At 44.3% G+C, this 27,173-nt stretch overlaps 1 protein-coding gene across 1 annotated transcript in view; it reads right to left on the minus strand.

The window, feature by feature from the left end:
* LOC310781718 (metabotropic glutamate receptor 4-like) overlaps positions 1–27,173 on the minus strand; it is a gene marked incomplete at both ends in the record, with an annotated part of 84,846 nt that overhangs the window by 48,047 nt on the left and 9,626 nt on the right. The window contains 3 exons of the mRNA XM_083642330.1: positions 2,743–2,883; positions 3,685–3,839; positions 9,091–9,226. Coding sequence (XP_083498456.1) covers positions 2,743–2,883; positions 3,685–3,839; positions 9,091–9,226 — 432 coding nt within the window. The remainder of the gene's footprint in view (positions 1–2,742; positions 2,884–3,684; positions 3,840–9,090; positions 9,227–27,173) is intronic.

Consider the following 27,173-nt stretch of genomic DNA (forward strand, 5'->3'; position numbering starts at 1 on the left):
TTGCATAGGGCATCAGGTATCCCCGTAGCCGTAGCACACATGCGCACGCCGCATGCAGAGACACACACACACACACACACACACACACACACACACACACACACACCCTTAAAATCCCAAGACTGGCTTCTCCCTCCTGTAGGTTGGGAGAACTCGTGTGTATTGATTATGTATTATGTATGGGATGTATTGATCATGTATTATGTATAGATGAGGGTGTGAACGAGGTGTTTTGCAAATGAGTATTCTGACGACGGACGAACGATGATAAAATAAAGAACAATTTTGAGACCAAGAGTGGCTAGTTCAGGCACCGACCCAAAGGTTTTTAAATGTGTACCTCTGCAGCGTCAAGTAGATTTGCATTAATTCTAAATTCTGTTCGTTCATTTTCTTCAGCCACTTCTTGCTCTGCAGGGTCACAGGGGGCTGAAGACTCTCCCTGCATTCGTTAGGAGGAAGGCAGGGAAACACGCTGGACAGGTTGCCAGGTCAGTCACAGTGCTAACAGAGACAGACAGACAATCACTCACACTCACTTTCACACCTATGTGCAATTTAGAGTCTGTCCCCTCTCGTGCTTTTGGACAGTGGAAGGAAACCCAGAAGATGCCAAATCCACACAGAAACGCTGGGATCAAACGCACCTCCTTCTTTTGGATCAGCTTGTTTTGTAACGTGGGCTATGCTGCCCGGGTGGAGTTTGCTGTCAAATCAATGTAAATTTGGCCCCAGCCGCTGGCACATATACAATAGGCAGATCAAGTGCATTTTGCCCGTGGGTGGTCTAATTGAGCTAACTGTGCTGCAATTTGTGTGCCTATCAATTTTGACAACATAATTCGACTAAGGAAACTTAAAAATACTTAAAGAGTGTTGCCCACTGACAGCATTCACCATCATTTACATAATCTTCCAGGAGAAGACCTTTCTGACATTGTTGATTGACATTGCCTTTTCTCAGAGAACAGTCTTAGGACAAATGAGGACAAATTCGATATCCAAGTTCTCAATTCAACATATCGTGACCCGTGTCCTTCTAAAGCTCATTGAGCAAATATACTAAACTGCAGCATTTCCATACAGATAAATGCTGATCGATACCATACGATAATGATTCAATTGAGTGAGTTCATACACGTTTATACGTGTTGTTCCAAACACCTCTGCAGTGGGTATTCACCTTATGTAGCCCCGTCCACTTGACCCACCGTCTGTTTTACCTGCTCACTAGTACTGTAATGGCCTGCATTTATATAAATGGCCTGCATTTATATAGCGCTTTTATCCAAGGCTCTTTACAATCAGTAGATAGTCTACATTCACCCATTCATACACCGATGGCGGCAGGCTGCCACGCAGGGTGCCTACACACCATCGGGAGCAAGGAGGGTTAGGTGTCTTGCCCAAGGACACAGCGACAGCAGCTGGGAGGGAGCGGGGATCGAACCGCCAACCCTTGCGTCATTGGCCGACCCGCTCTACCTCCTGAGCTAAAGCCGCCCCCGTGACTGTACTGTCACAGGAAGTGTAAACACAATAGGAAGTGTTGGAACATAAGGTGAATACTCTTTCCCGAAAGAAAAGAAAATCCTCTGTGCAGGAAGTGGTGCGTTTTATGTTCCTACAAGCATCAACGGTGGTTTGTTTGGACTCTGACAGAAGACGGATGGTGAGCCATCATGATTGACCACACAGATCAAAATGACAACAGAGCGGTGTCAACAGAGGATCAAACATCATCAAGTGAAATATCCAAGGGCAAAGGCAGACATCGCTCAGCGGTCGTTTCGGGCGCCGAGACGAGAGTGAGTGTCGTCTTTGCCTTTCTGAGAAAATCTCTCCGAGATGAAAAACGACTGAGGGGCCATGAAGTAGACGTGGCTTAGACTGGTACGTTTCACTATCGTCGGCCATATTTATGGCCTCTTTATTACTGAGGGGAGGAAAAACACACAAAGTGTGGACCAAAACAGCTCAGCAGGCACAGTAGAATATCAAAAATTGAAGAAAGGAGCTGTTAGGAATTGAAATGACAAAATTTAATTGGAAGTAATTGTACCTGTGTACTACAAAGAGTTTAACAAAACAAGAGTACATCTTCATGAAGGTGATATGGGCAAGATAGATACCGCAACGCGTTTCAACCGTTGGGTTTTCATCAGCCTGACGAAAACCCAACGGTTGAAACGCGTTGCGGTATCTATATTACTCTTTATTACTGAGCCAGTGCAAGGTGTCGCCAAAAATCAAAGAGAAATAAGAATGGATTATCACATGTAATATAATCTACAGACTTAAATCAGAAAGCAATATTATGTGACTAGTCTGAATACAGCGTGTTACTGCAGAGAAACGAGAGACGGGCCTGGAGTGCCTATTGATTTGAATGACCTGAAAGCTTGTTTCTAATGGGCTGATTGGATTGACTATTGATTATGTTCTCAGCGTATCGCTACGTGATGCCACAGTTTTGCGACTGCTATTGCAGCACATAACAAATGGAACTTGCCAAGACAGAGTAACGGGGATATTTATTCCTTTACATTGAACTTGTAGATTCCCACCCACTTATCTCCACCCATTACATTTAGTCTCAATTGAAGTGGGCGTTTGTGTTATTCGACAAATAAATATACATGCATTCCAAGTACACATACTTTATAATGTATTCACAGCATACCCGATCAATACACCTGCCCATTGATTGAGTGCTTTCTCTGTTATTAAGTGCGCACTCACTTGTGCATTTTTTGATGCCGGAGCCTTTCTTCAGAGCGTGCCGGCTCAGCTTGCACTGGAAGTTGTTCTCCCAGAACTCTGCAAACCAGATGTTCCTCCTGTTGTTCTCCAGGGTCCGGCTGACGAAGTATCGATCAAAACCTGAAAGAAATCAGTGACAAGGTTTCTGTTGGATTTTCACCTCCCAGTAGACCGCCCACAAAGGAGTACATTGGATTTTTGACGTCGTTAATTATTCTATTGTTTAAAAAAATTCTTCCACGTTGCATTGATCAAAGCATTCTGCCCTTTTTTTAGCGGTTTCTATTGGATGTGTGAGTGAAAATATTAATTTGTATCGTCAGTTTGTGACGTCGCCATTTTTCACCCTTTACTGTACAACATAGTGTATAAAAGATCCATGGAAATGAAATGGGAGGGGGGAAGTGCATGTTCTTTTATTTTGTATTCTATAAAGATGTTCTTCATAATCAAAGCATTACTGTAATCAAACCAGGACCCAAGCCCTTTTTACATTTCAATACACACACTGTATCAACTTATGCTGTAGTCTATGACAATATATTAACTTCTATCACACATACAATAGGTAACTTGATCATTTACTTCAACAGTACTCACACCAACACTTTACCAACAACCTTAAATATTGGTAGCAATGGCATGAAGACAACAAAATAGCACACATTTAGGTGTGAAAAACTAAAGATACAAAATGTAGGAATAAGAAGGGAAGCCTGAAGAGAGGAAGCAGAAACACTAACACTAAACAGTGTACGAGGGAAAGTAGATTTGACTTAATCTTAAAACCATAAGCCCCATTTTGTGTATGAATAAGGCATACTATAGGTGTTTAGTGAAGCGTGTCGTTTGGTCAGAAAGTATACAGCTCATACCACGGATGGACTGTCGTTTGGTCAGAAAGTAAACATGACAGAATACCTCGGATGGACTGTCGTTTGGGCAGGATGGTGACAGCACCCTCTGCCATCTCCTCCTGGTTCAGGATGGGGGAGATCTTGGAGCCCCAGCTGTCTGAGCCCACCCAGATGAAATGGCCAGTCTGGTTGGCTTTCTTCGCTGCTTGAAGGAGCCGCCTACGGGACAGGGAAGGAAAACGTATTAGGGTGCTTTCTCACTGGTGCCCCGGTACCGTTCCCGAGCACACTCGTCCCCAAATTGACCCCAGGTTTCGGAACATTTGACGAGTGTGAACGTTGCGTTCCGTTCCGTTCTGCGCACGGGCGCGCGACAGGGAACCGTGACAGGATCCACTTGAAAAGGTGGTCTAGGGAGCGCTTTGGCGTGCCCGGGGCACGGAACACTTGCAAGTGTGAAAACACACGGGCGAGGATAAACTCCAGGCATAGTTGATGACGCAAGTACATTACGTCATTTAGCAGACGCTTTTGTCCAAAGCGACTTACAATATCACAATTTGTCAACAGTACAGAAAACCACTATGCAACACAATCAATGACAGCTAAGATATTTTGATAGACTAGCACCATGTAGGAAGTAGTTTGAGAAGGAATAAGTAACATGTAGCATTAGTAGGTTTATTTTTTTTATTTTTTTTATATAGATGTTAGTTCAACAAGGGCCCAGGTGTAGCCTGAAAAGGTGAGTTTTTAGTCTCCGCCAAAAGATTGGCAGTGATTCGGCTGTTCTGACCGAAGGGGGGAGCTCATTCCACCATTGAGGGGCCAGGGACAAGAAGAGTCCCTCGGGACGAGCGACTTTTGAGCCCACGTAGCGGTGGAGGAGTGAGGCGATCAAGTGCACTCTGTTCCATTTCCGAGCGTGGAAGAAATGTTGTAATCTGAAAGCTGACCAGCGGGGGAGAGAGGGGAGGCGGGGCAATCATTTCCCGGGTGCGGAACCGAACTGAACGAAAGCAATCGTTCCCAGTGAGAAAGCAGCCTTAGACACACTGTGAAGAGGCAGGGCTGCTGCTGCTGCTGCTGCAGTAGAGCTGATTTCATGACTGTGATATGGACAAAGTTCTGCAAAGGATTTCCAGTAAAGTCAGAAAAGTCGACCGCGGAGAGTGTATGTGTTCTGGGTGCAGTAGGGTTCACCTTGGCTGGAGCAGAACAACACCCCCACATGTTGTCCAGGCTTGCCAGCTAATGGAACTCATTTGGACTAACAGAGGAGAGAGTCATCAAAACTGCCAGCAAGTCCTGCTGTTCATGTCACCGCTGCACGTCGGAGCGGGCGAGCTGGAACACACGAAACGGTCTCCTGGCACGGGAAGCAATTCAAAACCTCACGCTGCCTTGAACATGCCAAAGCAAAAAATAAATAAAAATAAAATAACAACACATTGTATTGTAGCTAACATAAGAGCTAGATGGCGGAATAGTCAGATAGCACATGCTGTCTTCACTTCTCACATAAGATCAGGTTTTTTTAATGACATCAAGGAGGACAGTATAACATTTTAATGTGTGAGTCAAGTGAAAGTCAAAGTTTATGTTCTCAAGGATTTATGTTCGATTAATAACGACCTTGCCCCCGAGCCTGGACTAATGATAAGGACAATTCTGTGAAATGAGCACAAAGTACATGCATGCTCTGTTCTCAATTCTCCCTCCATGAAAAGATCATGTGAGGATGACACAGCTGTTAGTGGTAGTTGTGATGGATGAGCAGATACATTTGCCATCAACTCCAATAAGCTCAGTTCGGGCCTCCGTCCGGGTAGTGCAGCGCTAGATTCCCTGCCTACCAACACCAGGGTCGCAGGTTCGTACCCACGTGTTACCTCTGGCTTGGTCGGGCCTCCATACAGGCACGATTGGCTGTGCCTGAGGGTGGGAAGCTGGATTGGGGGTACAGTATGTGTCCTGGTCGCTGCACTAGCGCCTCCTCTGGTCGGTCGGTGCGCCTGGTCAGGGTGGAAGGTGAACTGGTGGGAATAGCGTGATCCTCCCACGTGCTACGTCCTACCGGTGACGCTCCCCCTGTCAGGTGAAAAGAAGCGGCTGGCAACTGGCGCATGTGTCGGAGGAAGCATGGTGCTAGTCTCGGCTCTCCCCAGATCGGCAGAGGGTGGAGCAGCGACCGGGGTAGCCAATAGGGCAGCATGGGGATAAATTGGCGAAGTATAATTGGGGAGAAAATACGGAAAAAATAAATAACCTCAGTTCAATTCCAAACTCGTGCCAAGAAGTTCAACTGTGAGACTGTGTTTGGTGTGACTGGTTTCCCCATGGAGGAAATACTACACAGCAGCATCCCCCCTGGCAGAAACACCTGATACACAGATACATTCTTATGCACTGCACTTTCACCTCAGTTCACTTCTTATTTCTCCACCCTTTCAAATCTGCTCACACGCTCAAAATATTAGCTGTCAACTTCCGGGCTTCAATTGAATAATCAGCTGTTTGCCTCCTGGTTTCATTTAACCAATAGCATAGCTTCACATCACCTCTCACCTCACACACACCTCCTTTGTAAGCCTATCACAGTGCTTCTCACCCCCATCGTAAGCCAATCACAAGGCTGTTGTTATGCTTCTTTGTTTATCCCATTCAGCCTCCCAACTTTGGTGCTGACAGGCTCGCACCCTCCACCTCCCCTGCTCCACCCAGTTTGCAGACCCATCAGATTCTTCAGTTTGCAGACCCATCAGATTCTTCAGTTTGAAGAGTCATCAGTTTGGGAATTGGGAGGCATCACCATCACCACCACCACCACCAGTATCTAAACTCTACAGGGGGATAGATTTGGCTGCTGCTCATGGCTGATGCAGCTCTCTCTCGATCTCTCCCTGTGGCGTGCGTCTATGCGCCAAAGACTATTAACAATACCTAATTCCCATATTCTGTAATGCATCATCGTCGAGACATTGTAATAAATATTATTGTATTCATTCACTGGTGTCTAGTCTCTCCTGGTTGAAACTGCACTTCAACATTATTCCCTTCGTTCTTTATAACCCCCGAGGCAAGGCAGGACATTTGTTTTATAGGTTAGGTATCATATTATAGGGGCTCCATGAAAACAGCTCGGGTCTCTTATACTTTCTTTGCAGACAATTTTGGGTTTCCGACCTCTGCTGCCAACTCACTCATTGACTGGGTACAAGGATAGAGCGGGCCGGGCGTGCAAAGCTGAAATCCCCCTTGGCTTTCTGTAATGACTATATATCCTGACTCTTACTCGTTCTCAGGACTGGATTAAGTCAATGAACATGGCCCCCGACTTCTGCTCTGGTCATCATCAAGAGACCGCCGTGCGTCTCAAATCAGTGCCCACTTCCTGTCGGAGTACATTGGCCTACTAACTGGCCGCTGCTGGGAAACCTTCCCCTTCATTATAAACCCAATGCGGTTATGTATGTGTTGATTCAGCATCTAATGCTGCCTACACACTAGAGGATTTTCAAATCTTAACCGATTTTAAAAACATGAGAGACCACAGACATAAGGACAATTTCATCAGATTTTAACATTAAAATCGCCTGAACGCACACACTAGACGATTCGGCCAGACTGTGAGACCACACACCAGCCGTTTGAAGTACAGACTCAAAGCGATTCCAGCAACTAGACTGTTAGGCTGTTTATATCCCACAAAACCGCAGATGGCTCTCCAAACATGCACCGAGCGGCGGGTCCACTACAAGCAGGCGGACACCCTCGCAAAATGAGCTAAAACAACGTCCTGTCTGAGAGCTCATATTACAGCATATCCGCTCCCTTGAAGCAAACAAACCGCTCCGCTCGGCACATGTTTGGAGAGCCATCCGCCGCTGTCCACCCTGTTTTAAGCTGCTGTGAGGATGCTGGGGAGAGAGGAGCTACATGGCACTGCTGTTGCTCGTTTGTTGTGAGCGCTGCATTAACATCCGGGTATGACGCGTCGACGCGTCCCGGTCTGCTCGCTCTCATTGGCTATTGCGGGTTCCGTCGGGAGACAGCCATCGTAAATATCAAACATGTTTGATATGCCCGATTCAAATCGGGCCACGCCCCCCCGAGGGGAATCGGGCATTAAATCGGGCATTTTATCCTCTAATGTGTGGGAAGCATAAGTCACTAGCCCTGTTCGAAACCGGTCCCTATTACAGCAATAGTGGACTATATAGTGTATCGGCCATTTTGTACTAGTGTCCGAATTCTCAACCGTTAATTTGATTCACCATATAGTCCACTGTAAAATACCCACAATGCACTGCAATTGCTAGTGAACAGAGAATGTACCCTGCATTTTCTCCCATATACCACAATGCAATGCTGCCGTGTTTACCAAAGGAGAAGAACAGTGAGGTAGTGTCCGAAACTTGTTTGATCGTTCCCCAAATAGTTCACTATATGATAAACACTACATGGGGAGTAGTGAGTGAGTGAGTGAGTGAACCATTCTGAACATGGCTATTGACTCTTTGAATGTTATTTAGCAAACAATAAGTCCAATAGTACAGTGATTGAATTGAAATGTGCACATTTATGTGTATGGGTTTATTTGAACTAAACGAGCGAGCCCGAAGTCACTCTCTGAGACTATCTCTCTCTGACACACACGCACACGCACACGCACACACACACACACACACACACACACACACACACACACACACACACACACACACACTATAAACCACTCTGCCTATGATGCCTCTAAAAACGCCTTCCTCTGGAACCAACACAAATTCTGATCTGATCCATTTCTTGCCATCTTTAAAGGATATAAATATTACGACGTGGGTGGCAGACTGCATTTGGAAAGGGTGGGAGAAGCTATCTCATTTCAATGTGGACATATAGCCTACGAGGGATCAGCCGAGCAGCCTTTTGGTAAACAAACAAACCGCTTGGGTGGCAACGGCAATGGAACCCTATGGAGCACAAGTGGTGTCTGACTCTAGCCGGCTAACTCTGTTTACATTTTAAAAACTGCGACAGTTCACACAACTTTAACATGACATGCATATATTATACATCAAACTCTTGAGCTACTTCTGCTCTCACTCAGAATGTCAAAATATAAGCGATGTGATGTATAGTCTTTGAGATATTAACGTTTGTTTGGCACACAACTCATACTATTAACTGCCGTGGGGTTCCGCATTTCTGGGTGGCAAGTGACGTCACGCTGATTCGTCCTATAGGAGATGCATTTACTGTCAGGTGTGCAAAGGCGACCTCAGTTAAAGATACTGGAATGCTAAGAAGTACGACTGAATTTTTGGAAAGATTCTGCAACCTCTAGCTCTACCCAGATTCCCACATAATGACTGTTTCTCCATTTAAAAACAGAAAAGTGACAGCCATGAAAGATGATGAAGGAAATATCCAATGTTTTATATTAACAGTAACATTCCGCCCGGCTCACCTGATGTCATCCTCGTTGGCAAAGATGATGACCACTCGGGCGTTGGGGTTCTCACTCAGCCTGCGAATGATCTTGTCAAACTCTCCGGTCCTCGGTTCGCGTGGTATTTTCACCGACTGTGAAATGCACAGACCTCCTGCATGGAAGACAGAAGAGGAGCGTTTGTTCCAAATTAAACCCAAAGCAGAGGAAACGACTGCCTTGTCTTCTTTGACCTCATTACGTCTGACTACAGCTAAAGATGTTTGGATGAGATTTGGACTTGAAGCGCAAATTAATTACTGTAATTTCAGGAACGTCTCTAGGTCATGCAAGGCAGAGTCGGGAACATTTTCACCTTTTTCCCCCACACAAATCCTACTCAATCTTCTGGACTTTTCTTTTTATGGCGGATGTCAAGATTAAATGTGAGCAGGAACAATATTTCATAGCATGAGATGCAATGCAAGGTATTAAAAAATATATTTTCCTGGGACCACAAGGGGCAACCTTCACACATGGAGACCCATCAATTCAGTTTACGGCCTACCAATGAGACTGAGGGAATTTGTTGGCATTTGGGAGTACATCTATTTTGTAATTGAAAATTGGTTGCGTTTGTGCAGAGTCTGAGAAAGAGTTTTTCCTCATTACACATAATAGTTTAATTTTGTTCAACCTACTCAAACTATAATAAGTTTTAAATATTACCGTGTTTGTGATTCTGGCTCTTGTCTACAAAGACAGAAATCCAATTGCAGGAGAAACAGAATAGAACGTGAAATATTAAATTTTCAATTTAATCAATCAGTGACATGCTTAACCCTATTGTCCAATGAAATTGATTCATTCGGTCCTTATCTTGCTTGTTAGGCACCGGCAAACATAATACCCAACTCCCCCCCCAGATAGGTATACAGCAAACCGAGTCGCCTCCCACTAAGAGATGCTCTGCTATTGCAGGGAATGGCCGCCGGTTAGCAACAAGCCAAGGCTTTCTCCTTCCAGCATTTCAGGACTGTGTTGTCACCGAGCCAAAATGCCACCGTGTGGATTTGCATGCAAATGACTTCCCCTTTCGTGACCCAGTACAAAGCCAAGCCAATGAGCAATCAATGCAGGAATAATAGCCTCTGGTTCCGTGCATGGCAGCCAGACTCTCACCATGAAGCAAAATCCCGGCTCGGATACGAACAGGTCGGTGAAACTGGAAATTTGAGGTAAAGCCCAGACCAGGGGATGTCATTAAAGGCACAATGAGGCTGGGGCTGCTTTGCTCATGGCTGCAAAAAAAAGTCACCTCCGGTTAAGTCGCTCAGGGGCGTGTCGCACTGTCTCGCTAATTCTAGCGTACTCTTTTTTTCTTTTTCACCGGGCCGTTTTATAGATCCGCCGCGTGTGGGTTTTCCCTTGCTCGTGCATGTCACATCCGTGTGTGTGGGTTTTCCCTTGGTCATGCATGTCACATCCGTGTGTGTGGGTTTTCCCTTGGTCATGCATGTCACATCCGTGTGTGTGGGTTTTCCCTTGGTCATGCATGTCACATCCGTGTGTGTGGGTTTTCCCTTGGTCATGCATGTCACATCCGTGTGTGTGGGTTTTCCCTTGGTCATGCATGTCACATCCATGTGTGTGGGTTTTCCCTTGGTCATGCATGTCACATCCGTGTGTGTGGGTTTTCCCTTGGTCATGCATGTCACATCCGTGTGTGTGGGTTTTCCCTTGGTCATGCATGTCACATCCGTGTGTGTGGGTTTTCCCTTGGTCATGCATGTCACATCCATGTGTGTGGGTTTTCCCTTGGTCATGCATGTCACAGCTCGGACGACACCACCCTTCTGGCTTTTACGCTCACTTGGCTGAGTTAATTGATTAGTGGTTTCTTCAAAGGAGAAATAGACTTGTTCCTCTGTGTGCTGGGCCATGTCTTGTTCCTGGGGGACATTTCCCCGCCTGTGCGCTCAGGCAAGACTTTCCTCTCAGCACAGCCACATCCTCCTCTCATAATTATCATTTTGATTCTTTTTTTTTTATTCTTATTTTGCCCTTCTAAAACCTTAACATGATACAAGCTTTACTGTGATCCTACACTTACTGTAGTTAACACAGATTTGAACATCTGGCATTTTGGAAACTTGATGTGCTAAATTACAAGGTGCTTTACTACTGATCTAAATGAATCTATATTATTATTCATGCAGGTATAGAGACACTGCATGAAATAGGCCACGCCCATCACGGGGGAAAGGCTCCGTTCATTTCCACACACCAGCGTCATTTTCCTTGAATTAAACATAGCTAAAAGCTGTTGTGTTAAAAGCTGCGCAGACAACAAATGTAAAAAATCGCCAGTTAAAGTTTTTGTTGTACTCCTGAGCAAAACAAGGAAGCCATTGAGAATTGGCGAGAAGAAAAATGTGGATCTAGCTGTCAAGGAAGTAAGTTGGAGTGTTCATCTTCCGTATATACGATCTTCTTCTGCAACACGCAACCATGCACGTGACATAGGAGAACGCCAGGATTGGAGGAGGGGTTTCTGTTTTCCCCCGTCTTGGGCGTGGCTTCTGAATGATGACGCGTTACGCAGTGTCTCTATTAGCACTTCATAATTCACCATCATGTTTCTGTAAATGTCTACAATCTGGCGCTAGGCTCTGCTGATTGTTTAGGCTTCGACTAAACTGAGGCAGAAGCAAGTTGATCCGTCTACCATAACACTACCAAAGCCAGGGCACATGGGAAATATGGGGAAAGTAACAACAGCTCCCTTTTTCTCAGAGACTCTATCAATCATTACAATCTATGTCCTTGCATCACTGGTGCTCCAGTCCCCCGTTCCCCCAACATATGCTGTGTGGAAGCCGTCGCTCATCCCTTCCTTCTCGTCTCTTCTCACATCACTGCAGGTGGTAGCAGTGTTGTACCTCTGGAGAGAATGGCAGAAGGACCCAGATTGTGACGCCAAGCCTGTGGGAGTTGAGACCTGCTGCACAGCTAGGGCCCTCCACTGGGCCACAGCCGCAACTCTGTTAGTTGTAGGGTAGACAGGCCAATTTATTTTATTGCCAACACCATCCACCCATCATCCATCCATCCATCCATCCATCCATCCATAAGCATAGGATGGTTAAAGAGACTTGATGACCTGAATCCAAGCCCCATGTCAGGGAGCAACCACTAAAGTGTTCTTGAGCAGGGACCACTCAATCCCTACCAGCTCAAGGCGCACTGATCTGTAGCTAATCCTACATGTTTCCCCTACAGGGGCTGAATAAAATATCACATCATTATTACCTTTACACACATACAAACATATGTGCAAACACGCACACACACACACACACACACACACACACACGCACACGCACACACACACATACACACACACACACAGGAATATGTCCCCACTTCACGTCTGGAGAGGTTTGCATGCTGGCTTCCATTCAACCGTGCCAACCAATCCAAAATGACATTCTCATACGAGCCCAAGTGGCTTTTAATTGGCCTTAACTGTCATTCTCGCTCATTATGTATTTAAGATTCATTTTAAATGAGTCTCTTTACAGGCTTCAGGTTTTTCAATAAAATGCATGGCTAGATTAGCTTTTCGCAGGAAAACTCTCCCTGCTCTTCTCATCAGATCTCTCAGACTGACTGAACCAGACTACCAGTTCCCACATCAGATCTCTCACAGACTGACTGAACCAGACTACCAGTTCCCACATCAGATCCAGAGACTGACTGAACCAGACTACCAGTTCCCACATCAGATCTCTCACAGACTGAACCAGACTACCAGTTCCCACATCAGGTCTCTCATAGACTGAACCAGACTACCAGTTCCCACATCAGATCTCTCACAGACTGAACCAGACTACCAGTTCCCACATCAGATCTCTCACAGACTGACTGAACCAGACTACCAGTTCCCACATCAGATCCAGAGACTGACTGAACCAGACTACCAGTTCCCACATCAGATCTCTCACAGACTGAACCAGACTACCAGTTCCCACATCAGGTCTCTCATAGACTGAACCAGACTACCAGTTCCCACATCAGATCTCTCACAGACTGAACCAGACTACCAGTTCCCACTCAGTCATCTGGAAGTGTAGAGAGAAAAGAGTATAAAGCAATGACTACAAAGCAATTAATAAGAAATACCTTGCAGCCCTGAGATAAACAACAAACCACTTAGCTACCCCCTTGTTTGTGTCTCCAGAGAAATGGAAAAACATATGATGATTAATTATACAGTTGTACATCAAAATGACCTGAAGATGATGTCTGCAGATGAAAGAACCAGTATAGCTTGTGCAAAACCAAATTGAACGGAATGCATTCTGCTTTGGTCTAGGCAAGTGTGAAATCAAATCAAGAAACTAAAATTAAACTTCAAGAGCTAAATAGTTTGAGCAATCTCGTGAAGACCATACCACCCAACTACTGAAGGACACGACCAAACATCAACCATCCAGTTTGACAGATTAAAACGTCCTTTATGCTGTACCACCGCTAACTGCTGAAAACTTTGTGTGGGAGTGTGTGTTCCTCTCCACACACTTAGCCCTGCACCACTCCTAACATCAGAGAGGCTTGTGTCAAAAGCAGCCCTAAAAATACCCGTCGCTGAGGAGACTGCAACCCTCCTCTCTCTCATGTCTTCAATTGTCAGCCCTGCTCCCGACTCTCCTAATAGCTCTGAGCATAACATTCATTCTCATTTGACAGTCATGGGAGAGACAATGCTTCCATAGACATTCAATATGCCCAGGCACTGTGTGGCTGATTGCAGCACAGCAGCTTTCGTGCTCAGTGAACACTTGTGTGAGGAGGCACACAGAATACACTTGGGTGGGTGGTGTGTGTGTGTGGTGAGCGTGTGGATAAATAGCAGACTTATTGGGATGCCCTCAGTGGAAATTTCCGAAACATGCAGGTTTAATTTGCAGCTCATAATATTAGTGATAAAAAACCTTCATCCAGCCTATTTTGTCACAACTATAATATGACCGTTTAATATTCCACTGCGACGGGCTTCAAAATGATCATAGTCAAAATACTGTGAAAACAGTGAAAACGACTCCAACAAAAATCACTTTTCAAAACATGCTCTCACTGCATCGGTGCCTCATGTTTGCAATTTTTTTTTTTGGTTTACAACGAGCATAATCAAGGAATAATTAGAAAGTGGGTTTGATCTGTACAGAGCTCACACACAGCTCTGTTTTGCACAGCAGCACTGTTCCATCAATCTATCGATGTGCTCGAATGTACGCTCTGGCTGCTCGCCAAGAACCTCCAGTCATGTGCAGAACTGCAGCTGCTCAATGGATTCTGCCAGTGGTGTGATCACACTGGGTCACATGACTTTACACAAAGGAATTAATGCTGTCAAATTAGATCGAATGAAAAAAGATATTGTGGTAAAAAGTAATAGTAGCCGAAGTGATTGATACAGTAGCTTTATATGGAGGAGAGATACATTATACCTCAACTGTTGATGTTGATGGGAAGCAATTTTGTGAGAAAGATGTCTGCATGGTGGTATGTGGAATTAGACTGGATAAAAGGCGATTACAGTAGGATTACTGTGACATAATAAGCCTGTATATTTTCTGTAAAATAAGTTAAATCGGGTTCCTTTAACAAGATACATTTACATGATTCGCAATGTCTTAATCCATTGTTAATCCATAATCACCAGAGACCATGAACGTCCTTACATCTTACCCTAACTGCCAACCACCATCTCATAGCATATAAACTCCCTCACAGTTCAATGAGATTCAAAACACAATCATTTGGAATTAGTCTAAAGTTACCACTAGTGCAATTCAAATGGGTGCCGTCACTGCCGTGGCGCACAATGTAGACTTAATTTATATCATTAAACATTCTCAAGTTCAACAAGCATATTAAGAAGAGCAATGATTATATTCTCGCTCATCCACTCTTGTATGAAATCTCTATTCTAAAATCTCGAAAAATTCCCTTAGGTGGAATGTTGCCATGGAGTCACGCAATGTGTTCCCCAATGTACGGAAGGCAAGCCCCACCCCTGACCTACCCTTACAAAATAGTTTTTTAAAAGATAGATGAGATCACCTTTACAGACCGGAGCTTTTATATTTTAAGAGATGAGGGTAATTCATTGTTTATTGTTATTTTGGAAATTAACTCTTAAAATGGAAACAAACTATTACATGTTTCAACATTCAAGAGGTGCTATATTATATAATGTGATTCAGGATTGGACGTTTAAGTCACTGCATTAAGATTGCATATTGGGGAGTAATCACGTGTTTCTGCCATAAAGAATCACCCAATCAAGCTTGTACAGATATTTATGACGACACTAACAAGCTGTGAAAGTATACTTATGACCACAACTGGGGGTTGAACTCCTGTTATACTCTGGCCCCAAAGTTGATGGATCAACTGTAAGTATTTGTTGGCATGGCTATTTTTTTTAAGCCAAATGGCAAACAGTCAGGGTATTACATCCGTCAGCAAGCCGGGCCTGATATCAGCACGCTTTAAGTCCCAGAGGGAAATGGACCCAAACACTATTTCTCCCTGCAGCACATGGGAAGCTGTCGGAGGGCACGAGGGCAGCAGTGACAGAACATGTGCTTTTACACATATGAGTGTTGCCTGCAGTCTGGCCCACAGTGCAGATCCTGGTCTGGATACGCACTCTGGAGGGCTTCAGGTTATTAAGGAAAGCAAGTGGTCATGACATTTTGGCGGTGTAAAATCAGGGTTAAGCCACTACATCAGGCCAGTATTGACCTTTTATTAATGGGAAATGATCAACAATACATAAACACTACACTGGTTGTCTGTTTCTCTATTATTATTATTTCTTAATAATAATAATCACCATTATTATTGTTATTATTATTATTAGATTTATTTTTGATACAGTTTCAGAAGCTTTTCCACCCTGAAAAATGTAAAATTCCAAAGTAAATTGATTGACTACTCGTTAATATTTTGGATTTGTTTTGCATGAAATGGATGATTTGAAAGATACTTTACTGTAAATCTGCATGAATACCACTATTGTGTTAGTGTGGTAAAACATCCTGATCACATGAAGCACGGGCCAATCAGGGACCTGCCTCGTAGTTGAGAACGTAAATGGCAAAACAGTAATGGAGGCTCCCGAAGCGATGAGCAGTAACGTTAACGTTCGTAGAGTAAACACAGCCGTACAGTAAGTGCAGTTATTGCAGAAATAGGCTCAATAATAACAATTAAACAAGAACAACAACGTATGCACGTTTCTTGGCGGAAAATACGTTTTTGCTGTTCTTCCGTTCCGAGTGGATTTGGATTTGACTGCTGATTGGCTGAAGGACTGGATCTGCCGACGCTGATTGGCTGAAGGGGTTGTCTGTCAAGTACGTCCAACCAATCGCTGTGGACGGATTGGAGTCCAGACTCCAGACTACATACGTAGAGTGAAAGAGAATGTGAGATCACATTCAGGATTGTTTTAAACAGCCTAAAACTTTGTAACCCTCAGATGAGCACATCCTTTTGACTACCATGGCATTATATAAAAACAAATTACTTTTTTTTTTTTTACCTTTATTTATACAGGGGGAGTCTCACTGAGAGCAATGCTCTCTTTTTCAGGAGTGCCCTGTTCACATTCACACACACACACACACACACACACACACACACACACACACACACACACGCACACACACACACACCTGGAAGCTGACCAGTACAACCGCAGTCTGATCTGCTGGCCACTGAGCAGCTCCACTGGAGCAGTTGGGGGTTATGGGCCTTGCTCAAGGGCACCTCAGTGGTGGTAATGTGGGAGGGGCAAGCGCTGCCTTTTCACTTTTCCCCCACCCAGATTTATCCTGCCGGTCCCGGGGATTGAACAGACGACCTTCGCGTCACAAGCTCGCTTCTCTAACCGTTGCTTATTGCAACCCAGTGGCATGAGCAGTAATTACTCTTTGCTTTGGCAGAAGAATGAGAAGTCCGGGTCAGCTAGTTCTGACCCGTGTTTTTTGTACAAATGTCACAGCTCAATCTAAGAGGCGCACGGAGAATACAGAGCCACTTTGGTACATGCATTCTTCAGGAGAGAAGAGTCATTCCATGGCATGGTGGACTATTGAGACTTAACCAGCACTTTTGCTTGAGAGCAAAGGCTACTGTCTCCTCACTTCCCACATCCTGAATAAATAAAAAGGTACGTGACAACAGGGTCTGGGGGGCAGCTACAGATCACATTTCAAATGACTGAATGACATTTCCAGTGGGGCTAAATGATTTATAAATCAAGGGACAAGCCTCTGAGCACTGTGAAATGAGCTCTCCTGCACTGTGGCCAAAATGACACCACCTGGACACCACCTGGGACTTTCCCTCTTCTCCAAGGAGGATCCACACCTACCATGGCTTAGCTTGCATGATGAAAATGTTCAACCTAAAAGGGCCCAGCGTAAGTTTCATCGCTAGTTTCCAACCGACGCAGTTGTCATTTTCACGTTCCCACGTTGTTTTAAAGACAAATGTACTTGGCCATTTTTGCACCCGTGGGTGTGTTAGTCTGACAATGATCAGGTGCATTGTTGGTGCATTGCTATCTTGAGGCAGCGGAAAGCGTTTGCGCCTTGCTCAACAAAAACGCTGGGCTAAAGTCTGCCGCAGTATTTTCCTGCTATTTAGGGAATTTACGGAATATTCAGATAGTAAGATGCATCCGTCTCTCTCTCTCACACACACACACACACGCAACAACACACCGTTGCCGTACAAAATAAAGAAGGCCTTTTCAAAATGCAAAAAAACAAAAATGTGTAGGCTGCACACACACACACACACACACACAGTATATATGTATCGTTTTCCTTACTATTTTGTTGTGAATCAAGCGACAAAATACTTTTTGGTAAGAACACAAACAAACCCACGAAAACTCACAATCTATCATCTCCCAGTGATGCCTTTTAGCTTTGAGCAAAGCAGACAAGGGTTGGAAATTGCTGTAGATTATGAATTTCCCCCCTGATTACATTGAGAGTTTCGATTAAAAAAATTGTGCAAGGCGACTCCTGCAGGGTCTCATATTTGCAATGCAACATTTTATTAGGAAAACATGTCACAGATGTTGAGCTGTCTTAGAACTGTGTGAGGAAGCCCAGAGGATCGTATTCCACAACAATCATCCAGTATGGATACAGTGTTGTCTTTGGACAACTTGAAAGCCAATGGAGAGACTACACTTTAAAGAGACATGTCTCCAAATGCATACTTCAACCATCAGTAAATACTGGAGAAACACAATTTATATGGTATTACATACTGTAAACAATAAGCCTTTAAAATATGGGAATACTGTATGACAAGAACTTTGTTAAATAATGGAGATGAATGCAACAAAATTGTTACTACAAACTCTTCAGCTGAAAAAAATGTATACCCCAGTGATAACTAGAGACGTGAGGCCTCTTAATAGACCCTTTTCACGGGGGCCATTTTGTGTCGAAAAGGCAGAATAAACACAGGTGCAAGCAAAACACTAATGAGGGTTTCCAAATTCCAATCATGGAAGTTGGAAACCCTCATTAGTGTTTTGCTTGCACCTGTGTTTACCCTGCCTTTTGGACACAAAATGGCCCCCGTGAAAAGGGTCTATGGGGAATCAAAGAACAGGTCTCCTCCTCCCAGAAACCTGCTGCAAACATCAAGGTGTACCAGGGTCACAGGTGCCCCTTTGGTTGCAACAGGCTCCAGATACCAGATGGTTCATCCATCACGAGGGTTCATCTATGGAACGCGTCTTGACCTTCAGTGCTGCCTCTGGCACTGTCAGGAGGGGCCCCAGTGCAAGCAATGTTGACGGGGCCCTACGCGCTTTACGAAGTACAGACACACACACACACATTAGGCATAGGCTATTTTACCAACACGGGTTGGATTTTACCGTTGAATGAGTTACTTAGGCTATTGTATTGGGAAAATAGAGAGGTCATTGAGCAAGCTATCAGAACCATGGACAGCGCTCTGACACCCAGTAGTAATAGACAGTCAAAGTAAGCAGCACCTGAGAGCGGAGGAGCTGTCTCTTTCAATGTGGTTCTGAAATGACTGCTGACTTTGACATGTTTAATGTTGATGACATGTTGAATATAATTGTGTTATAGATTGCTACTGGCTATTTTACAAAAAAGAAAACCCATTGCAGAGATGGTTTTTCCTTTCGAGGGCATACATTGCAAATGACGCCACTCTAAATCTAATGTGTGTTCTTATTTGAACACAGGCGTATTTCTGGAGTGGCAATTTGAGTCATTCGCAAGGACCCGTTCTCTGCCCAATACGTTGATGGAGAGCCTGCTCTCTCAAGGGGCCCCCTCTACCCCAGGGCCCCCAGTGCAACCACACTGCCTGCACTGTCTATATCTAAGCCCCTGACTCTTGTTGTTGTTGTGTTACCTCTTATTTACACGGCAGAAGAAGGAGGCTGGAGGCCCCATGTCAGCCTCCTCCAGGGGCAGCGCCCGGCCCGGCCCAGCAATGCTAAAATAGTGGTGTTATTGCTTCTGGCTTTTAAGCTCAAATATTTACAAGAATAAATGACACCTGCAGTGGGAGAGAATTCTGGGAATTCTGGCAAAGCGAGTTGGGTAACCACTGACACTTTTTTTTATTATTATTATTATTTTTGGGGCATTTCACCTTTATTTTGTTTAGATAGGACCGTAGGCAGACTGGAAAGGTGGGGAGAGAGAGGGGGATGACATGCGGCAAAGGACCTCGGGTCGGATTCAAACCCGTGTCGGCCGCACAAAGGACCAAGCCTCCGTCGTAGGCGTGGTTTCTGTCACCCAGAGTGATCAGAAATTGTAGCTTATTGCAGCTTTAATAATACCAAGCATATTATGTTGCATTCATTGTTTAACTGCAAGTGTGAAATAATGTTTTTTTTTTTTGCACATTTTGCAGGCGATCTAATGATCTGCAGTGAAAACTTCAATACAATATTTTATTAAATGCAGAACAAATATTTGATAATAGCAAAAAATAAAAATAAAAAGGGCAAATAGGCCTACTGTACACTACTACAAATGTGTTTCTACTCTGAGAAGAAAGTTCTGGATATTATTTCATGGAGTGTTGGCAACTCTCCCTGACATGATAAAGCCCATTATGCAAATTGAAGTTGTGTGACGCAGTCTGGAGTCTTGACACCTGCACACCTGCAGCTAAAACCCTTCATTGGTTTTCAAACTGTCTGACGAGCCAGGTTCCAGGTGGTTGAAAGTGAAATAAAGCAATGCTCGGATGTGTAGATTTGACAGGTGGAAAGACATGAAACCATTTGCAAAATGCTGCAAACTGCTAATCAAACAAGGTAATGAACAGTGGAAAATAAAAAGTGCTCTACGGGCAGATTGAGCAGCGTTTACGATGCAAGTGAAGTCAATGAAGTCATAAAAAAGAACATGAATCTAATTAAAGCTATAGTGCGGGACTTTTGTCTCCCCCTTCTGACGTGCTGCGCATGCGAGCCCGCGCAGTGTGCGAGCTGCAGGGCGGGCGAGGCCACGTAGCGGCCCGAGCTGGCAAGCCCGCGCAGCGAGCGTAGTTTCTAGTATGTGAAACTTCCACTTCCATAGATTGAAAAAGAAAAAATAATAAGCAATTACATAGTGGTAGTCTTTTATAAAAACACTTCTATAGTGTATGTATGTTTGGATGGGTTAGTGATCATAAAAGACTCAAAGCCATACTGAAAGCTTTCTTATTTGAATGTGCAATGTGTGTTAGTGTCTGGGGGGAAAAGGCAACGATACATGAACTTACACAAGTTCCACTCTTGAAATGTTCCAAGTCAAAGTTAAAAGGTTCAAAGTCCAAGTCAACTAAACGACGATGGTGGTTTTGAGTTCAGCGTGCTGTCCCGCTTCATACATAATCCATTTCCCCACCTGCTTTTGCTGATGAATATCTAATATTCAAATCCGTAAGTACACTAATAACATGGAAATGTACTGCACAGTTACATCTCAGACTTTTTACAAATGACTCTATATCCTTGAGGCTATGAGCAATTGATGCTCTGGCTGCAGCCTTGTGCCGATGGATGGCCATACTGTGGTATGAATAATGCAGGCTGGTGCATGCTGGGAAAAGGGGGAAACAGCGAGGATATAGGTGGATGCACTGTCAAAGTCAATTCACCTAATGTCTTGTTTAACCCTCACAAGCCCTGCACAGCCATCATCTGTGCTCAATGAGGCCTGGCTGGAGCAGCAGCTGTCAGCATCCTGAGAGGGATTTCCTAGGTTTGAGATTTTGATCCTAGGGGAGATGCACACACCGACTTGTGGATTTTATTAGTTCTTTCTTTCTTTCTTTCTTTCTTTTTCTTTTTGCGGGTGGGGTCCTATCTGGAGGAAACCCCAGGGGAGCACCGGGAGAACATGCAAACAACACAGAAAGGCTCTTTTTGACGACCCCACCTGGGCCGTAGGCTCTGAGGACATGGGAATGGGGACACACCCTCAGCGCCCAACAGCGTCCCAGGCGGGAATTGAACCCAGGACCTTCTTGCTGTGAGGCAACAGCGCTACCACTGCGCCACCGTAGCCCACCATGCCTCTTTTTTTCTTTCTTTCTTTCTTTCTTTCTTTCTTTCTTTCTTTCTTTCTTTCTTTCTTTCTTTCTCAAAATGTCATCACAATAAGAGCAGAGCAAAATTTAGCTTGGCTTGTCCACATTGCACAGACAATGCAATTCAAATGACTCATTTTCATAATGCCAATACCAGATTTGTTGAATTACATTGTCACTTCTTTGGTAATTACTTTTTACCATGGCAGATTAAGGTTTTGAACAGGAAGTAAAGTGACCATGCCGACTACAATGACATGTCTCTATAATTATAATATCATTATAGCCTCATAATGTGCATGTACATAATGAGTGATGTACAGTATTGTATTGTTTTTGTATTGCCTATACAACACCGTTAGAAAGAGAATTCTCCTTTGCATTTGAGTGGTTAATGGCTATTTAAATCTTTCTTCTTCTTGACATTTCTCTCATGACAAAAGGTGCAGCAAGCTAACATTTGCATAATCTCCCTGTCATCCCTGTGCTGCTGTCTGCTATGTGACCTGTGCTGCTGTCTGCTATGTGTCTGTGCTGCTGTCTGCTGTGCGAAAAAGACCAAAATTCTTTTAACTACCATTTGAAATGATCCACTCCACTAATCCTAGATGGCAATATCGGAAGTCAATGTACTTACTTGTGAAAACCAAAACACAACAACAACCAATGAAAACAAAGCAAAATTGAATGAATTTAAAGATGGCCTTACAGATATTATATCTGCCGTAGAGATATTATATTTGCTATTTTATTTGAGATTTGATATGAAATGAAGGCCTACTGTATGTGGAGAATCTGTTTTCTAACATTTGCTCGTCAAAGCTTGTAGCCCACTAACTCAATGATGATGATGATGGCAGTGAAGAAGAAGAAGAAGAAGAAGAAGAAGAAGAAGAAGAAGAAGAAGAAGAAGAAGAAGAAAATAAAATGGCCTCGAGTGTCAGCCTATGTTTTCTACAGAAGCAGGCAGTGTTTAATAAGGACACTAGAGAACAGGGCAGCTTTTCACATTCTGAGAGAGACGTAATTAGTGATTCCACTAGAGGGAGCAAATAACAGAAGTGCATCAAGAATAGCCTTGTTGCATTTCAAGGGTCCGAAAAGCAAGGCCTGGTAATGAGCGTGCTGCTGTATAATGACCTCAGGTCTTTCTCCATCAGGGACGTCTGATTGGACTCGTGCAGAGAACGTTGTGGGAAGCCCATATGGAACCACACACTGTTCAGTGGACTATAGAATGAGATGAGATCTAAAGGTCCAGGAAGTCCATACTTAACCTTTTCACATGCGGAATGACACATACAGACACTGCACATGGTCATTAGAAGAAACGCATTGGTGATGTTCTATAGAACACATTCAGTGTGTGTGTGTGTGTGTGTGTGTGTGTGTGTGTGTGTGTGTGAGACAGACTATGGATGCTTTCTCACTGGCGCCCCGGTACCGTTCCCGAGCACACTTGTCCCCAAATTGACCCCCGGTTTTGGAATATTTGACGAGAGTGAACGTTGCGTTTCGTTCCGTTCCGCGCCCGGGCGCGCAACAGGGAACCGTGCCACTTGAAAAGGTGGGAGCGCTTTGGCGTGCCCGGGGCACGGAACACTTGCGAGTGTGAAAGCCAACCGTTTCCGAACCACATAGACAACACACGGAGCGAGGATACACTGCAGGCATAGTTGATGACGCAAGTGCACTCTGTTCCCTTTCCGAGCGCGGAAGAAATGTTGTAATGTGAAAGCTGACCAGCGGGGGAGAGAGAGGGGAGAGGGGGGCAATCGTTCCCGGGTGCGGAACGGAATGAAATACTCTGTTCATCATGTTGAGCAGTGTGTTCTCCTTCTATGTTTCAGACAAACAGCAGCAGCCGTGCCTGAACATGAAAATGGCAACAGAAGCCACATTTCCCCCAACATCTGCCTGCTACCGTGTCAGTGAAAACAAAGTGCCTGTTGAAAAGTCAAGCAAGTCTGCTGTTCCTTTGAAGATAAAATAGCGAGCTTCCTCCTTGTGACGATGGGAGAGAAAAAGATGCATTTGGCAATTTTTGGTTTGGCTTCCAATTCCATTTACAGTGGGAATCACATTTAAATGTGTGCAAAATATAAGCCATTAACATGTTGATATGAACTTACATAATGAAGTCACACGGTGATTTTTAAATGGATGTATTGTTTTTATATTAAAGGAACAGCTCACCCTAAAATCCAAAATACATATTTTTCCTCTCACCTGTAGTGCTGTTTATCCATCTATAGCGCTTTGTGTTAGTTGCCTGAGTTTTGGTTACTCGGTTACTCATGATAATCCACACACCTTGTTATGAGCAGTTTTGTGGAGGAACTATTTTCTTTTGACCGAACTACAGCCGCTCGCTGCTAGCTAGTCCCTACACGAGACTGCCAAAGAAAATAGTTCCTACATGAAACTGCTCATAACAGAGTCTGTGCATTATCTTGAGTAACCGGGTCATGATTTCTGGAAAGAGACATTTCAAATGTATTTCTTTGGCACTTTAAGCACCACAAGCCGAGTGCCATCCAGTTTCATTGTATTCGAGAGAAGGCAGACATCTCTGCAGCCGATATCTCCAAAACTCAGGCAACTATCCCAAAACGATATAGATGAGAAATAGCAACTACAGGTGAGATGAAAAATACGTATTTTGGATTTTAGGGTGAGCTGTCCCTTTAATGGCCGAACTGCTGGTTTATTGAAATCACCATGGCAACAAGGAGGATTCCTTGTGAATCGATCTTCGCTTATAACTTTACTAATACTTCGCAGAAAATTATGTTTTGTACAAGAATAGACGCGGGCTAATGTCTTCAAAAAAAGGCTATTAACCCCGCATTTCTAAATAAGACGTAACGTTAGTTGGTGTCGGGCTTTGCAGAAAGCTCTCAGCTTCTCAGCAAGCGCCAGGATTGGCCAATGTCAACTTCAGTCTCCAGAACGATCCAATCAAATCACCCGCACGTTCTCGCGGTCCCGCCTTACAGTAGTGTTTCAACTGACTCTACCAGAATGCCATGCCAGTCGGACTTATAGTATTATTATTATTATTATATTATCATACTTGGAAACCGTTTTATAAAAGCAATATAGCACTCGAGCTGCGTGTGTTGTGGCATATATAGATATATTTGCCACAACACACTGGCTCTCATGCTATATTGCTTAAATGTACCACTTCATGGGTGAGATCACCTGTGACTGAAGGTGCTCCACGTCATCCAGACGTTGGAAGACAGCTGATGTCCACCTGACGTCACAGCAACACGTCAGGTGGCGAGACCCCCTGAAAAGACTTTCTCAAGCACGCAGCAACAATCCCCTTTCCTCTTTGATGAGCAGATTGCAAATCTCGCACATCTAGGCTAAAAATGAAGAATATGTGAATTTCAATAGACCTCCTCCTGCAAACTAGACACCTCCAAAAAGAGTTAGGCTTATGTTTTCACAGTGAATGAAATTATTTCTCAGCCAAGAGACACACTGAGAGTGCTGATTTCATGGCAGCACCAAGAAAGTACTCCGAGAGGAATCCAGTGAAAGCTTTATCTGAAGATTATGTAGATTACGATTTTACTTGAAAATCATCTAATCGTATTATGCCGAAGCTGAACAGCTTAGATAACGGCGTCAATATTATCCTCTTTTATTTGTCACTGCAGAGGGACAGCTTTGTAAATAGACTGTAACTCAAATTCAAAGATTACAAACCTACCATGCATTAAGTGTGGAGAGACTGAACAACTGAAAGTCAGTCATTCAACAACATGGACACAAAGGAGTCCTCTAAAGCAGGGATACTCAACTTGCTTTGCCCGGGGGCCTCTTTCGCGAAATGATAGAAGGCCAGGGGCCAGTTAATAAACAAACAATATAAATTTTTCTGTAGCGGATTGTAGGTTTTTGGGGTGTCAGCCGGAGTTTACTCTGACAATGTTGTGCACACCGGATAGTTAGTTAGGTTAAGTACATACATAAGTGTATTTGACAATTTAGCAACTAAATCATAGATTATTTAAAGTTAGAACACGGCTCTCTTGAATACTCGATTCTGATTGGTCAATCAACAAGATTCACCGGTCATTATTTCTCGACAACCGACCGCTGCTCTGCTGCTGGTTATACTGATTAATCCAGCTGTGTCAACACTCACGATTTAACGTAGGCTACACTACTAATTAGGCCAACCAGTTGCAGCTGTGGTGTCTTGTGTGCCAATTACGAATAAAACCGCTTTGTCGTTGAAAACGCTATTAAAAAATCTATTTGAATAATTATTTTTGTCAGATTATTGAATGATTTAGTTGTAGGCCGTGTTCTAAGCGGGATAATGTATAGTGAGCCGGTGATTACTGGAAATAATGACCTTCAGGTGAATCATTAAGCCCTCCGCTGCGCGTCGGGCTCAATCATTCACCTGTCGGTCATTATTTCGCCAGTAATCACCGGCTCACTATACATTATCCCTTACATATTGCATATTCCAGACTGAAATGCTATAACAGAAGTGGAGTATTGGCCAGAATGACATGAACATTTGGACACTTATTTAGCGGGTATCTTGCATGTTGCTTTCAGGTGCACTGTAAAAGTTTTTTTTTTTTTTTTTTTTTTTTTGTGCAATTCCATCGCGGGCCACACAGGGGGCGCCCGGCCCACGGGCCGCAAGTTGAGTATCACTGCTCTACACAGAGTGGGCCGTGACTGAAAGTGCCGGTAACTTACATGAACACCTCTCTGACGTCCTCATCAGAAACACCATCTGGATTATCAGCACAATGTGAGAAAGACATGACAATGTATGATTCTCTCATCAACTGCATTCTTCAGAACTGTATCATTGAGTGGATTTATATAGCGCCTTTCTAGACACTCAAAGCGCTTCACATATCAGGGGAGGGGGGGGAGGGGCTTCACATATCAGGGGAGGGAGGGGGAGGGGTTTCACATATCAGGGGAGGGAGGGGGAGGGGCTTTACATATCAGGGGAGGGAACTCAACTCATCCACCACCGATGTGTAGCAGTAGCACCCACCTGGGTGATGCACGGCAGCCAGTTTGCGCCAGAATGCTCACCACACATCAGCTCTCACAGTGGAGAGTAGACGACTGAATGTGCCAATTAAGTAACGCGGGATGATTAGGTGGCCATGATTGAAGGAAGGCCTGTGTGGGAATTTAGCCAGGACACCGGGGTTACACTCCTCAGGGCCCCGGGGTTACACTCCTCAGGGCCCCGGGGTTACACTCCTCAGGGCACCGGGGTTACACTCCTCAGGGCACCGGGGTTACACCCCTACTCTAGCGAAGAGTGCCGATGGGATCTTTAATGACCACAGAGAGTCAGGACCTCGGTTTTAACGTCTCATCTCTGAAGGACGGTGCTCACTCACAGGACAGATTATTCATCAGACCAGAGGAGAAGAGCACCT

The sequence above is a fragment of the Poromitra crassiceps genome, assembly GCF_964638095.1.
Source record: "Poromitra crassiceps genome assembly, chromosome: 8".
Lineage (NCBI taxonomy): Eukaryota > Metazoa > Chordata > Actinopteri > Beryciformes > Melamphaidae > Poromitra > Poromitra crassiceps.